Source organism: Aegilops tauschii, chromosome 5 (assembly GCF_002575655.3).
Source record: "Aegilops tauschii subsp. strangulata cultivar AL8/78 chromosome 5, Aet v6.0, whole genome shotgun sequence".
Taxonomy (NCBI): Eukaryota; Viridiplantae; Streptophyta; class Magnoliopsida; order Poales; family Poaceae; genus Aegilops; species Aegilops tauschii.
In genome coordinates, this window is record NC_053039.3 from 252941231 (window position 1) to 252957857 (window position 16627).

Genomic DNA, 16627 nt, shown 5'->3' on the forward strand with positions numbered 1-16627 from the left:
GCCCCTTGCCTAGCTCCATCGTTGTCTCCACCTTAGCTCTGTTGTTATCCCTAGTCCTCTACGCCGCCGCCATCGACCCTCATCCCCCCCGGACGTCCTTGCCGCCCCACACGCTGACCCCGTAGATCCTACTCCATCGAACATACACCTCACCAGCCATGTGTATGACGGAAATGTTAGAGCTGTTTTTAGATTCTTTTTCTCATTTGTAGGCAAGCGATGGATTCACCAGATGATGAGTTTGCTTCCCCGTAGGAGTTCGTTGATTTATTGGATCTGTACATCGATCACGATGAAGACGATGACATGTTGGTGGTGATGAGCATCCTTGAAGAAATGGATAAGAAAGAAGGAGCATGTTCTTAACTTCAAGGGTTCGGTGTCGGGCAGGATAGTTGTTGCCCGCGATAAAAGGCACGTGCAACTACTCATTGGTCTTAAACGTGCAACTACTCCTTGGTCTTATGAAGCATATGTGGATCCACACTGAAATCATCCAGCTTTTGAACTATGCACTCCCAATAATTTTTATGTTTGAATTTTGTAATGGCTGCTTCGCTTTTCTTATCTTAATAGATGATCATGACGATGATACGCTGACTCGGGCATAGTCTAGAAAAATAGTTAGAACGAAATGGAAAATACCATAGGGCGAAAGCACACCCGTGAAATCAATCAATCACTCTCTGATTCTTACTGCAACATCCGAGTGGCAAGACAGCTTACTCATTTTCAAAAAACGGAATTCAACTGTGATATAAACAGGTGCAAACTGCTCCCTGAAACACTTGACCGCCTTCTTTTACATCCTTTCCAGGCTAAACCATACATCCCACTCGAGGCAACTCAATTTGTGCACATCGAATCCACAAACTGCTGCAAATCACATGTGGATTGAGGGGATATTACTGAGAATTTCAGATGTTAGAGGAACAATTTAGGAAACTCAAACAGCGTGTACTTTCACTGATAATAGATCATGGAAGGATTTCACCATCAATTGCATGGGTCCACTGACAGAGAAAACATACCAACTACACCAAGGCCAACAGTTGCAACTACGACACACTTTCATTTTCAGTGTTGGTGCTGCACCAAGTCATGATGCAGAGAGTTACTTCGATTTACCAATAGAACCAGTGGCAAGATTTCTCTCCAAATTCCAGTTCCTTCGCCAATTCTGGACTGCGCTCCTTACTGTGCCTTGCGCCTCGCGGATCTCTGCATCGGTGAATTTGTGCTCCACAATTCCTATTGGACCTGGCTGCAGAACATTGATTACAGTCTCAACATCTCGCTCCACCTGCCTGTCATGATCATCAAGAAATCAAATTAAAACAGATACCCATTCCACGATAATCTGGGATATTTACGATATAGCACAAACTTGCTCAAATTTTAAAGGTGGGATGCAAGTACCTAGCAAACTGGGGCAACCTTTGAGGTAACAGTCTCAGGAAGGACATCACCACAAAAATCCTTGCCTTGATTCAGATTGTTTCCTGCCACTAAAAAAGGCTACAGTTCACAAGAAGAAGAAAGATTACATGACTCAGAGTAGCATGCCGATGAGACATACGAAACTATCCATGTAGTGACCTGTCCTGGTACAGTTGCTATTCACAACGGTAGAGTGAATCCTCAGAATTGACTTAAACTAGTTTTAGCCTGGTGCGATGCAAGGAAAACACATTGGAGCTGATGAGAGTACATTGTCAAGAGCTAGATTTTTTTCTTATCTGAATCCATATGGGTTTGTCCTTGGGCATGCCAACTACAAGGTTTGTTTGCAAGTTGCAGTAGGCGTTCGATCCGATTCTAATAAAAACTTATGGAACAAAATAAGTTGTCATCAATCGAACAGCCATACTATATGAAAGATAATTGTGAATGGATCATAGTAGTAACTGAACTTAAAAGTGTGCTGTCAGGCCACCTTCCATGTTCTTCTTTAACATGATAAACACAGCTGGTACCTTAGCAGCCTAGCACAACAGTACCCTAACATCTGAAATGCCTGCAATTAGGAAATAGATGCATCCACATCTGACATGGTCCCGGGAACAAAAAACAAATTCCCGTGGTGCCAGCTCATATGAACAATGGAGGAATGGCTCGAGTGGCTTGTAGATGTGGGTTCGGCTGAAGCCCCAATTTTCTTTAAATATAAACTACTCCATGGTGGCACTATCCATGGGAATTACCACGAAATACATGGAAATCGGAGGGCATTCCTGCCATCCTATGATGTGCCAGAAAGATTGGAGTCAACTGTGAGATCGATATTGCAGAAGAGGTTCCATCGTAAAGCGATCCACGCAAACTAGGTCTTATGGTCTGGAGAGAGGGGGAAAAACTAGGTCTTCACCATCCCAAATTCCACGCCGCGCGGCTCACCGCATCTCCGCCCCCTGATCGCCGCTCACCTCCACCGTCTAGCCGTCATTTTCCACTTCTCCCGACACAAAAACAGGTTCCGCCATGCATAGGAGGAAACATGGCGCGATAGGGACCGCTACCTGTTCCGTTCCCGGAGTGGAGAGAGGATGGGGGGATGGCCGTGCGCCAGGAAAGGAAGCCGCGCCTCGGTCGCCGGCCGCCGTTTCGCTGGACTGGAGGTGCAAAGGCAGGGAGCGGCCGCTCCAGTCCAGATGTTATTTCGATTTCCCAATGGGAAGATCGGCTTTTCTTTTCCTTTTTGTTTTTTCTACTATGGGGGCAAATCGGCTTTGTGATGTATCTTTTTTTTTAGAGGCTGGCTTTGTGATGTAACTGAGGCTCAAGAGAGTAAAATGGTGTAAATGATAGTTTTCTTAACAAAGAAAATGTAATTGGGTCTCAAAACCTCTTTTTTATGGAAAACGTTTAAAATAAACCGATTGATACAATGTTTCCATAAGCCGCATAACCAGCCGTTGGATCGTTTTCAATCGACTGGACGCACGGAGGTGAGGGAAGCTTCCTGAACGCTAGCGCGTGAAAGTTATCCTCTCACTCGTACTCTCTTATCCATTCGTTTTTCTCCACCCCCTTCCTCATACAAAACACTCCCACACAGTGAGCCATGGCCGTCACCACACCATGACCCGCCAACTCACCAGCAGGCATTGCTCCGACGAGGCTTCCCAAAGACACTGGAAGGATGGATGCCACACGAGTTGCTGCAAGGAGACGCGTCGCTGAAGCCGTTGTGCTGCATGGTCGGCGCGTCATCGCCGCCATCATGCTGCAAAGCCGCTGCCTCTGACGCCCCGGCTTAATCGTGCACTAATCATACACGTAAATGCGCACGATCAAGATCAGAGACTCATGGGAAAATATCACAACACAACAGTAGACACAAATTCAAACATAAAGCTTTATATTACAAGTCAGGGCCTCGAAGGCTCAAATACATAAGTTAGCGGAAGCAACAATATCTAAGTACAGACATAAGATAAACAAGTTTTCCTTAAGAAGGCTAGCAAAACAACATCTAATCGAAAAAGCGAAGGCCTCCTCCCTGGAGCCTCCAAACTACTCCTGGCCGTCGATGGTGTTCATGTAGTAGTAGGCTCCGTAGGGGTAGTAGTAGTCATCGACGGGATCCGCTAGCTCCTAGACTCTATCATCTGGTCGCAGCAATCGGGTAGGTGGAAAAGAGGTAGCAAAGCAATCGTGAGTACTCATCCAAAATACTCGCAAGACTTACACCAGATATACTAAGTATGCATCAGTATCATAGAAATGGGGTTATACCTTTGGACTATACTGCAGAAATGCCAGAATATAAGGGATGGCGTAGCCTATCGAAGACTAGCATCTTGCAGCGTCTTGCAGCATTAGAAGAGTGCAGATTAGCATATTATAAAGTAACGGTATATTGTTGTACCGCCCAGAGATCCTTCATCGACTCCCTGCGAGAAAGCAATCCCGGAGCCATCATATCCATTTAGTGTCTCCAGTATCCAGTTCTAGTTGTAATAGATCGGGATAAAAACTTCGAGCGTCCATTACCGTGGACACTGATAATCCCCAAGTGCAGGGAATCATCGTAGCAATTCCCAAAGGTGGAAGTGATAAATATGGAGTGTCGAACCCACAAGGAGCTAAAGGTAAGATCAATATTCTCTCGAGTCCTATCTGCCACTGATACGACCCTACGTACACCGAACGTTTGCTTCCAGCTAGAAACGAGAAATAAAACTACGTTGTGGGTACGAAGAGGATAACCTTGCATGGTATCGGAGAGCTAAAATATAAAAGTAGGTGCTATTATCATAAAGTCAGAATATATTACTAAATATTATAAATAGCGAGTGTGGAATAATGATGGGTCGATATGCGGAATTATCCTAGGCAATTGTTAACAAGACCGGTAATCACTATTGCAATTTCATATGAGGGAGAGGCATAAGCTAACATACTTTATCTTCTTGGATCGTATGCACTTATGATTGGAACTCTAGCAAGCATCCGCAACTACTAAAGATCATTAAGGTAACCATAGCATTAAAGCATCAAGTCCCCTTTATCGCATACGCAACAACCCTTTACTCGGGTTTATGCTTCTGTCACTCAAGCAACCCACTATAAGCGGATCATGAACGTATTGCAACACACTACAGCGGGAATCCCTCACGCTTGCGCGACACGGAGGGCACAATAGGACAGCACCAAAATAAAACATACAACTCATACCAATCTCGATCATCAATCAACCCAAAGACAAAGGGTATCTACTCAAAACATCATAGGATGGCAACACATCATTGGATCATAATATGTGGCATAAAGCACCATGTTCAAGTAGGGATTACAGCAGGGTGCGGGAGAGTGGACCGCGTAAAATAGATGAGGATGATGATGATGATGGTGATGTTGATGAAGACGATCACCGCGACGATGATTCCCCTCCCGATGACACTCCGGCGCCACCGAGAGAGAGGAGGAGAGATTCTCCCCCTTGTGCTTCCTCCTCCATGGCCTCCCCCTAGATGTGGAGAGGTTCTCCCTCTGATCCTTGGCCTTCATGGCGATGATGGCCCTTCCGGGATCCTCCTCCATGGCCTCCGGTGATGATGGTGTTGGAAATATGCCCTAGAGGCAATAATAAATAGGTTATTATTATATTTCCTTGTTCATGATAATCGTTTATTATCCATGCTAGAATTGTATTTATAGGAAACTCAGATACATGTGTGGATACATAGACAACACCATGTCCCTAGTAAGCCTCTAGTTGACTAGCTCGTTGATCAATAGATGGTTACGGTTTCCTGACCATGGACATTGGATGTCGTTGATAACGGGATCACATCATTAGGAGAATGATGTGATGGATAAGACCCAATCCTAAGCCTAGCACAAGATCGTGTAGTTCGTTTGCTAAGAGCTTTTCTAATGTCAAGTATCATTTCCTTAGACCATGAGATTGTGCAACTCCCGGATACTGTAGGAATGCTTTGGGTGTACCAAACGTCACAACGTAACTGGGTGGCTATAAAGGTGCACTATAGGTATCTCCGAAAGTGTCTGTTGGGTTGGCACGAATCGAGACTGGGATTTGTCACTCCGTGTAAACGGAGAGGTATCTCTGGGCCCACTCGGTAGGACATCATCATAATGTGCACAATGTGACCAAGGAGTTGATCACGGGATGATGTGAGTTACGGAACGAGTAAAGAGACTTGCCGGTAACGAGATTGAACAAGGTATCGGGATACCGACGATCGAATCTCGGGCAAGTAACATACCGATAGACAAAGGGAATTGAATACGGGATTGATTGAATCCCCGACATCGTGGTTCATCCGATGAGATCATCGTGGAACATGTGGGAGCCAACATGGGTATCCAGATCCCGCTGTTGGTTATTGACCGGAGAACATCTCGGTCATGTCTACATGGTTCCCGAACCCGTAGGGTCTACACACTTAAGGTTCGATGACGCTAGGGTTATAGGGAAAGTATGTACGTGGTTACCGAATGTTGTTCGGAGTCCCGGATGAGATCCCGGACGTCACGAGGAGTTCCGGAATGGTCCGGAGGTAAAGATTTATATATGGGAAGTCCTGTTTTGGTCACCGGAAAAGTTTCGGGTGTTATCGGTAATGTACCGGGACCACCGGGAGGGTCCCGGGGGTCCACCAAGTGGGGCCACCAGCCCCAGAAGGCTGCGTGGGCCAAGTGTGGGAGGGGACCAGCCCCAGGTGGGCTGGTGCGCCCCCCCCCCCCCCCCCACCAAGGCCCAAGGCGCATGGGAGAGTGGGAGGGGGCAAACCCTAGGTCCAGATGGGCCTTAGGGCCCATCTAGTGGGGCGCCCCCCCTCTCCTCCCCTTGGCCGCCCCCCTTGATGGGATCTAGGGCTGGCCGCCAGCCCTTGGGGTGGAAACCCTAGAGGGGGGCGCAGCCCCCTCCCCCCCTATATATAGTTGAGGTTTGGGCTGCCCAAGACACATGAGAACGTCTCTCTTTCGGCGCAGCCCTACACCTCTCCCTTCTCCTCCTCTCCCGTGGTGCTTGGCGAAGCCCTGCGGGATTGCCACGCTCCTCCACCACCACCACGCCGTCGTGCTGCTGCTGGATGGAGTCTTCCCCAACCTCTCCCTCTCTCCTTGCTGGATCAAGGCGTGGGAGACGTCACCGGGCTGCACGTGTGTTGAACGCGGAGGCACCGTTCTTCGGTGCTTAGATCGGAATCAACCGCGATCTGAATCGCTACGAGTACGACTCCCTCATCCGCGTTCTTGCAACGCTTCCGCATCGCGATCTACAAGGGTATGTAGATCCACTCCCCTTCCCCTCGTTGCTAGAGTACTCCATAGATTGATCTTGGTGATGCGTAGAAAATTTTGAATTTCTGCTACGTTCCCCAACAGATGGCCCCCTCCGGCAGGGTGCCAGAGAGGGCCTAGATTGATTTCTCGTGGCTACAGAGGCTTGCGGTGGCGGAACTTCCGATCTAGGTTAATTTCTGGAGGTTTGGGTATTTATAGGAGAGGTTGGCGTCGAGAACAAGTCAGGGGGCCCACGGGTAGTACACGAGGCATAGGGGCGCGCCCCCACCCTCATGGGGCCCACGGGACTCCCCTCTGATAGATTTTTGTTCCAGTATCTTTCATATTTTCCAGAAAAATTCTCTGTTGATTTTCAGCGCATTCTGGGAACTTTTATTTCTGCACAAAAACAACACCACGACAGTTCTGCTAAAAACAGCGTCAGTCCGGGTTAGTTCTAATCAAATCATACCAAAATCATATAAAACTATTGTAAACATGGCATGAATACTTCATAAATTATAGATACGTTGGAGACGTATCAGCATCCCCAAGCTTAATTCCTCCTCGTCCTCGAGTAGGTAAATGATAAAAGAAATAATTTATGAAGTGTGAATGCTAGCAAGTGCACAAGTTTGATCAATGATAATTTCAATCACCTTTTCTAGCATCATTATATGTCATAACAGTAGCTCATCTCATAAAACTTTTCATGATCAAGTAACAAGCTATTCACATGTTAAAGTATAGATCATAAACTTTCTTGAAAACTAACAAACTATATTCTCAGTCATCAAACAATTGCAATTCATCTTATTTTCAGGAAGGGTATATGTCAGAGCTTTGATTTAGCAAACTTCACATACTCAACTATCATCTAATCTTTCACAATTGCTAACACTCATGTGATATTTATGGGTTCAAATTTTTAATCGGATGCAGAGAAAGATAGGGCTTATAGATTCGCCTCCCAACCTTTTACCTCATGGGTAATGTCAACAATAATAGTTCATGATAACTTACATCCAATTGGATATATATATCAGGATCTTTCCAACACAATGTGCTTGCCAAAGGATAAAATGTAAAAAGGAAAGGTGAAGATCACCATGACTCTTGCATAAGGTAGAAGATAAACGTAAAAGATAGGCCCTTCGCAGAGGGAAGCAGAGGTTGCCATGCGATTTTAAGGTTGGATGCACAAAAACTTAATGCAAAAGAACGTCACTTTATATTGCCACTTGTGATAGGGACCTTTATTATGCAGTCTGTCGCTTTTATTGCTTCCATATCACAAGATCGTATAAAGCTTATTTTCTCCGCACTAATAGATCATACATATTTAGAGAGAAATTTTTATTGCATGTACCGATGACAACTTACTTGAAGGATCTTACTCAATCCATAGGTAGGTGTGGTGGACTCTCATGGCAAAACTCGTTTTAAGGGATGTTTGGAAGCACAAGTAGTATTTCTACTTGGTGCAAAGAATTTGGCTAGCATGAGAGGGAAAGGCAAGCTCAACATGTTGGATGATCCATGACAATATACTTTATTTTGGATATAAGAAAACATAACCCATTACGTTGTCTTCCTTGTCCAACATGAACTTTTTAGCATGTCATATTTTAATGAGTGCTCACAATTACAAAAGATGTCCAATATAGTATATTTATATGTGAAATCTCTCTTCCTTCAATATTCTTTCATGAATTGTTCAAGTGACCAATTCTATGTTTGCTAACTTTCAATAAGTTTACTACCTATACTTATTCTGTGTGAAGTCATTACTCCCCATGTTATAAGCATATGAAACATATATAAATTCAGATTTATGATATTCAATTCATTCAACCATTTACTCATAGGATATACGTGAAGCACGTGAGTAAATGACAAACTACTCCAAAACGATATAAGTGAAGAACACTGAGTAGGCAAATAATTAACTAGCCATGGGAGGATTCTATTTCATTCAAGATTTCAGATCCAATGATTTTATTCAAACAGCAAGTAAAATTGAAAATACGCTCCAAGCAAAACACATATCATGTGACGAATAAAAATATAGCTCTGAGTAAGGTATACCGATAGTTTTGAAGACGAAAGAGGGGGTGCCTTCCGGGGAATCCCCAAGCTTAGGCGCTTGAGTCTTCCTTGAATATTACCTTGGGGTGCCTTGGGCATCCCCAAGCTTAGGGTCTTTCCACTCCTTATTCTCCTCATATCAATATCTCACCCAAATCTTGAAAACTTCAATCACATAAAACTTAACGGAACTTCGTGAGATAGGTTCGTATGATAAAGAGTAAACCATTCACTTTGGTACTGTCAAAGACAAGGTTCATAATTGTTCTCACACAATGTCTACTGCAACATATCATTTCTACAATTTATATTGAGAAATATAAGCCATAGAAACTAGAAAACAAGCAGACTATGTAATGAAAACAGAATCTGTCAGAAAGAGAATAATCTGTAATGATCTGGACAGGAACCATACTTCTGCTACTCCAAAAATTATGAAATAAATTGGTGGACGTGAGGACTTTTTTATATTAATCCTCTGAAAAAATAATCAACTCAAAAGCACTCTTTTGTAAAAAATGACAGCTAATCTCGTGAGCGCAAAGTTTCTATTTTTTACACCAAGATCACATTAACTTTCACCTAAGTCTTCCCAAAGGTCTTACTTGGCACTTTATTGAGACAACAGCTATAAAACATGATTACTACAGTAGATTAATCATGTAAACACACAAAAACAGTAAGGGTAAATATTGGGTTGTCTCCCAACAAGCGCTTTTCTTTAATGCCTTTTAGCTAGGCATGATGATTTCAATGATGCCCACATAAAAGATAAGAATTGAAGCATAAAGAGAGCATCATGAAGAATATGACTAGCACATTTAAATCTAAGCCACTTCCTATGCCTAGGGATTTTGTGAGCAAATAATTTATAGGAACAAAAATCAACTAGCATAGGAAGGCAAAACAAGTATAGCTTCAAAACTTTAAGCACATAGAGAGGAAACTTTACATTATTGCAACTCCTACAAGCACGTATTCCTCCCTCATAATAATTTTCAGTAGCATCATGAATGAATTCAACAATATAACCATCACATAAAGCATTCTTTTCATGATCTACAAGCATAGAAATTTTTCTACTCTCCACATAAGCAAAGTTCTTCTCATTCGGAATAGTGGGATCACTAATTCCTAAAGTTGACACTCTTCCAAACCCGCTTTAGATGATAGTATTATTCATACTCCAAAAGATATAAGTTAAGTTCATGGAGCATTCTACAATCAATATAGTCTAATCAATATCCAAGCTCAAAATATATAAGTGAACCACACGAAGCATTCTATAAACCATACTCAAAAGATTTAAGTGAAGCGCACAAAGCATTCTATAAGGTCATACTCAAAAGATATAAGTGAAGCACATGGATCATTCTATAAATCAGTGAAGGGATATCTCATACTAGCATGGTTCTTAAAGAAAAAATAAAAACACGAGGGACACAAATCATGTGGAAAAAAACCGAGGTATACCAATAATTGTTGAAGAAGAAAGATGGGATGCCAACTGGGGCATCCCCAAGCTTAGATGCTTGAGTATCCTTGAAATATTTACTTGGGGTGCCTTGGGCATCCCCAAGCTTGAACTCTTGCCTCTCTTTATTCTTCTCATATTGATAGCTCCTCGATCTTTGAACACTTCATCCACACAAAACTTTAACAAAAACTTTGTGAGATCCGTTAGTATAATAAAGCAAATCACTACCTTTAGGTACTGTTGCAAACTTATTACAAATTCATATTAGAACTATATCTACTGTATTACAACTTCACCATGGTTCATACCCCCGATACTACCCATAGATTCATCAAAATAAGCAAACAACACATGAAAAACAGAATCTGTCAAAAGCAGGACAGTCTGTAGTAATCTAGAAGTTTAGTAAACTTATGTAACTCCAAAAAATTCTAAAAAAATATGAAAATTTAAAAAATTTGTAAAGAAGTAATGTGCAAAAAGTTTCAGACCCATTTGACTTTCCAGTAAAAAATGTAAATTCACGCGCTACAGCCAAAGTTTCTATTTTTGTAATGCACATAGTAAACAAGCAATCTAATCATCCTAAAACCAAAGCTTGGCACATTATTTTTATAATACAATGGATATATACAAGGGGATAATTATTTTCAGAGAAGCTTCCATGAAATTTTTTACATTGTTTCCATGAGCATGAACACAAGTGTCCAAGGTCGACCCTCACTTCTCCAATGCATAACCTTCCAATCACTTCTCTTATTGAAAAAACTTTTTAGGCATGAGAGGCAAGTAATTTTTTTGTATTTTCATTCTTTTATATTTTTTTGTATGTTTCACCCACAACTAAACAGAAGCAAAAAGGAAAAACAAAATCTACTTAGTGAAGAAAGCAAACAAGCACACACGAGAATATCAACCTCACGATATTGCTCCCCCGCAACAGCGCCAGAAAAGAGCTTTATAATCCCCAAGTGCAGGGAATCATCGTAGCAATTCACAAAGGTGGAAGTGATAAGTATATAGTTTCAAACCCACAAGGAGCTAAAGGTAAGATCAATATTCTCTCAAGTCCTATCTGCCACTGATACGACTCTACGTACACCGAACGTTTGCTTCCAACTAGAAACGAGAAATAAAACTACGTTGTGGGTATGAAAAGGATAACTTTGCATGGTATCAGAGAGCTAAAATATAAAAGTAGGTGCTGTTATCATAAAGTTAGAATATATTACTAAATATTATAAATAGCGAGTGTGGAATAATGATGGGTCGGTATGCGGAATTATCCTAGGCAATTGTTAACAAGACCGGTAATCACTATTGCAATTTCATATGAGGGAGAGGCATAAGCTAACATACTTTCTCTTCTTGGATCATATGCACTTATGATTGGAACTCTAGCAAGCATCTGCAACTACTAAAGATCATTAAGGTAAAACCCAACCATAGCATTAAAGCATCAAGTCCCCTTTATTCCATACGCAACAACCCCCTTACTCGGGTTTATGCTTCTATCACTCAAGCAACCCACTATAAGCGAATCATGAACGTATTGCAACACCCTACAGCGGGAATCCCTCACGCTTGCGTGACACGGAGGGCACAATAGGACAGCACCAAAATAAAACATACAACTCATACCAATCTCGATCATCAATCAACCCAAAGACAAAGGATATCTACTCAAAACATCATAGGATGGCAACACATCATTGGATCATAATATGTGGCATAAAGCACCATGTTCAAGTAGGGATTACAGCGGGGTGCGGGAGAGTGGACCGCGTAAAATAGATGAGGATGGTGATGTTGATGAAGACGATCACCGCGGCGATGATTCCCCTCCCGATGGCACTCCGGCACGACCGAGAGAGAGAAGGAGAGGTTCTCCCCCTTGTGCTTCCTCCTCCATGGCCTCCCCTAGATGGGGAGAGGTTCTCCCTCTGGTCCTTGGCCTTCATGGCGATGATGGCACCTCCGGGATCCTCCTCCATGGCCTCCGGTGATGATGGCCCCCTCCCACAGGGTGCCAGAGAGGGCCTAGATTGATTTCTCGTGGCTACAGAGGCTTGCAGCGGTGGAACTTCTGATCTAGGTTAATTTCTGGAGGTTTGGGTATTTATAGGAGAGGTTGGCGTCGAGAACAAGTTAGGGGGGCCCACGGGTAGTCCACGAGGCACAGGGGCGCGCCCAAGGGGGTGGGCGCGCCCCCCACCCTCATGGGGCCCACGGGACTCCCCTCCGGTAGATTTTTGTTCCAGTATTTTTCATATTTTCCAGAAAAAATCTCCGTTGATTTTCAGCGCATTCCGAGAACTTTTATTTCTGCACAAAAACAACATCACGGTAGTTCTGCTGAAAACAACGTCAGTCCGGGTTAGTGGTAATCAAATCATACCAAAATCATATAAAACTATTGTAAACATGGCATGAATACTTCATAAATTATAGATACGTGACGTATTAGACACGGCTATTTGAATAGATAAACTTTCTTGCAGGGGTGCACCAACTTACCCAACATGCTCGATTAACTTTGGACGGACATACTTTTCTGGGTCATGCCCGACCTCGGTTGATCCACACACCGTAGTCCTACGTAGGCTCAATAGAGAGGCCAGCATGCCAGTCTACATCTTAAGCGCTCAGGGGTCTTGGGCCCATAGCCCTTTGCACTCATGCGCGTTGCATACGCGGCCTAAAGCAGACCCACCCTCTTATACAAGCGCAGGTGGTTACCGTCCAACCGGGCGCGCGTCGCTAAACTGTTGACGTAAGTGAGCTTTCGGAAGAATCGTAGGACGCCGAGTGCCCATACTTATTCTCGCGTGGTGGTCAGTGTGAAAAGGCCAGAGGCCTACTTAGATCACATATCCAAACCCGTTAGTGTCTTGGGAGCACGTGGAGACGATCAGTGATCATGTCGCCCCGTCTCGAGGACTTAGGCCAAGGGTCAGGCACATCCCTCTCTAGGGTGGTCTGCCTGCCTGTTTGTGCCTCATAATTATCTTGCAGGTCCACCTCTACCGGGGTGGTACCGCCTATCCCATCAGTCCCGTAGAAACAGTAGACGCGGGAACAGGTAAACGTAATAGTGTGTCTATAACATCAAGGGGGAATCCTAGGAATCACCCTCAATGGATTCCCACTCGATGTAACCATCAAGGTGAACTTGGAGGAATCACCCTCGAAGGGTTCACACTTTAGGTGTTGCACAACAGAGTCATCATCGGGAGTGGGTAGGAGGAGTCACCCTCTGTAATCCACGACCGATTAGCTACACTACAGATATATCATCAGAAGTGAGATAGGAGGTATCACCCTCGGCACTCGATAGTAGCTCTGCAGAGTCGTACAACTAAGGGGGTGTGCGGTGATGTGTCGGTCTAGAGGAAAAGACACACCATGGAGCAATGAGTTGGACGAGAAGAAGAGGAGGAGAAATGCCAAAATACACCTAGAAGAAGGATCTTGAAGACCCTAGAAGTTCTAGGCCAATGTTGTGCCAACCCGGGCAAACCTTTTGAAAATCCGGGAAATTTCGTCCTACTAAACTTCTGGCCAGTCACGGAACATCCCACCCTCATGGCGCCAACGCGTGTATATCTTGAGTAATCATCAACAATGATGAAACCATAGAGGCAAGCAGTGGTAGTGAGGGTAGAGTAGTGAGTAGGTCCAAATAAGTCCATGTGAAGCAGTTCGAAGGGGTGTGTCGTCGTCATGATTGTCTTCAAGGGATGCTTGGCCTGAGTCATCTTTCCAGCTTCACAGGCACCACATAGATGATCCTTCTTGAACTTGACGCCCTCGATGCCTATGACATGCTTCTTCCTCGCGAGAGTGTACAAGTTCCTCATGCCAGCATGCCCTAGCCTTCGGTGCCAGAGCCAACATTCTGAAGCTTTTGCTAGAATACATACGGCTAGCTGTGATCCTGCGGAGAAATCTACCATATACAGATCGTCTTTTCGATATCCTTCGAAGACTAGAGATTTGCCAGATTCCATAAGCCCAAGGCAACGATATTTTTCAAATATCACAATCCTGTTCAGATCACAAAGCATTGAGACAGACATTAAGTTGAAACCAAGGGATTCAACAAGCATCACTTTATCCATGTGTTGATCCTTTGAGATTGCAACTCTACCTAGGCCCAATACCTTGCTTTTACCAGTGTCAGCAAATGTGATGTGACTTTTGTCAGACGGACGTAGGGTTGAATCCATAAGAAGACTTCGATCACTAGTCATGTGGTTAGTGCATCCACTATCCATAATCCACTCAGAAGCCTTTGGTGTCGTACCCTACAGTGCAGTTTGGGGGATAGGCTTCACCAAGGGAAATGTGAAGCATAAACATTTGACGAACAAGCATATTATGAAAGTTCAAATCCTGGTTAGGGTAGATAGGATGTTTGTCAAGAAATCCTGGGACGAAATACATAGTAAGACCATTCTGGCATTTTATCTTGCGTCCCACAAGATGTTTTAGGTCTCCAGCATAAGCATCAGAAGCCTTTGAATTCTGGCTGGAGACCTTTCCCTGCAAAAGAGAGTTAATTTTTCTTAACCACCCACATTTTCAGGGGTGGCTTAGAAGCAATGAGTCTAAGTGCAGCATTTGAGAACTTTGGCTTTGGAGCCCTATCAAATAGCCTTTGCAGGAGGTGAATAATACTCATAAGAATAAGCAGAGAAGTTCTTGGACTTATGAACATAGCGGTTTGATGAAACACGCTCATATTCACAAGTCTGAGTATGGTTTCCCTGCAAAACATTGGCGTTAGGGTGACTCTGGTGAGTCCTCTGTCTGTATGAAGCCTTTGGACCATGTGAAGCCTTTGGTCTGGGGTTTGTCTTCTTCCCAGGTGGTGTCATGATGACATTCACAGGAAGCTTCTCAAGACAAATTTTGGGCACCCAGATCTTCTTCAAAGGTGGTCCATTCCTGCAGTTAGTACCAATATACCCAGCAAAAACTTCACCATTCTGATTCTTAAACAGTTTATAGTTTGCATCAAAGGATTCATCAATGATAATCGGGTTAGCACAAGTGAAGCCAGATAAGGTAGACGGATCCACTGAAGGTCCCTTTGCAGCAACCCATGTGGTTTTGGGGTACTGCTTAGGCTTCCAGTATGAACCATCAACATTCATTTCTCTCTCGAATCCAACACCCTCTTTCCTAGGGTTTCGGTTCAGAATCTGTTTCTTGAGGACATCACATAGTGTCTGATGCCCTTTGAGGCTTTTGTACATCCCTGTTTCAAGCAATGTCTTCAACCTGGCATTCTCATCAGCAATAGTAGTGGTATCCTCGGTAGAGGGGTTAGTTACCACATCAGCAGTTAAAGATATTGCAACAGTAGCAGCAGTAGAACATTCAGCAACAGAGACAACATTATCACGCTCAAGACATTTTAGACATGGTGGCTCAAAACCTTCCTGAGCGGAACTGGTCTGTTGAGCGCGGAGTGACTCGTTCTCCTTTTAAAGATCTACATGAGTCGCTCTCAGGTTCTCAAGTTCTTGCTTCCTTTGAAGATAATCATAGGAGAGCTTCTCATGGGTAGCTGAGAGTGTTTCATGACGACTTTCAAGTTCCTCGTACCTAACGTGAAGATTTTTAATGTCTTCAATTAAGGACTGAGTTCGAGTCATTTCCGCGTCCAACAGGTCATCGCTTTTGTCTAGCAACTTTTGAATATGTTCCGTAGCAGTTTGTTGTTCAGTTGCAATTTTAGCAAGTGTTTTGTAGCTAGGTTCAGATTCACATTCAGAGTCATCTTCACTTGATGTTTGAAAGTAAGCATCGCGTGAGTTTACATTGGCACCACGTGCCATGAAGTAGTAGGTAGGAGCAGAGTCATCCTCATCATCAGGGTTGGTGACGAGGCCATTGTCTTCAGTGTTGAAGATGGACTTGGCGACATAAGCTGAAGCTAGAGCCAGGCTTGCCACGCCTGAATCGGACTCCCCCTCAGACTCCACCTCCGCCTCCTCAGAAGCAGACTCCTCTTCTGAATCCATCTCCTTGCCAACAAACGCATGAGCCTTGCTTAATGAGCTCTTCTTGTATGATGAAGACTTTGAAGAAGACTTTGAGGATTTCTTCTTCTTCTTGTCATCAGAATCATATTCCTTGCTCTTCTTCTTCTTGTTGTTGGTCTCATTGTCCCATTGAGGACACTCATAGATGTAGCGACCAGGTTTCTTGCATTTGTGGCATATTCTCTTCTTGTGGTCACGAGTGGAAGCTTCATCAATTCTTGAGCTGGATCTTGAAGACTTTCTGAAACCT

The 16627-nt window shown here is 43.8% G+C and overlaps 1 protein-coding gene across 3 annotated transcripts; it reads right to left on the bottom strand.

Moving 5' to 3' along the window:
- Window positions 1-874: 874 nt before the first annotated feature.
- On the bottom strand, window positions 875-2834 carry LOC109735517 (uncharacterized). 3 transcript variants are annotated; one of them, XM_020294738.4, is made up of 3 exons: window positions 2520-2834; window positions 1420-1502; window positions 875-1307 (listed from the first exon to the last, which is right to left on the bottom strand). In XM_020294738.4, the coding sequence occupies exons 2-3, from the start codon at window positions 1464-1466 to the stop codon at window positions 1115-1117; spliced, it is 240 nt and encodes a 79-aa protein (XP_020150327.1). In that variant the 5' UTR covers window positions 1467-1502; window positions 2520-2834; the 3' UTR covers window positions 875-1114. The 3 variants fall into 3 exon arrangements, with proteins under 3 accessions (XP_020150327.1, XP_040245516.1, XP_020150326.1); XM_040389582.3 differs by having other exon boundaries at window positions 1420-1518; window positions 2520-2833; XM_020294737.4 differs by having other exon boundaries at window positions 1420-1508; window positions 2520-2816.
- Window positions 2835-16627: the final 13793 nt, after the last annotated feature.

Coding starts and splice junctions, on each gene's coding strand:
- LOC109735517 (XM_020294738.4), bottom strand. CDS start 1,466: ATGTCCTTCCTGAGACTGTTACCTCAAAGGTTGCCCCAGTTTGCTAG. Junction 1,308..1,419: donor AGGTTGCCCCAGTTTGCTAG/GTACTTGCATCC, acceptor TGATCATGACAG/GCAGGTGGAGCGAGATGTTG.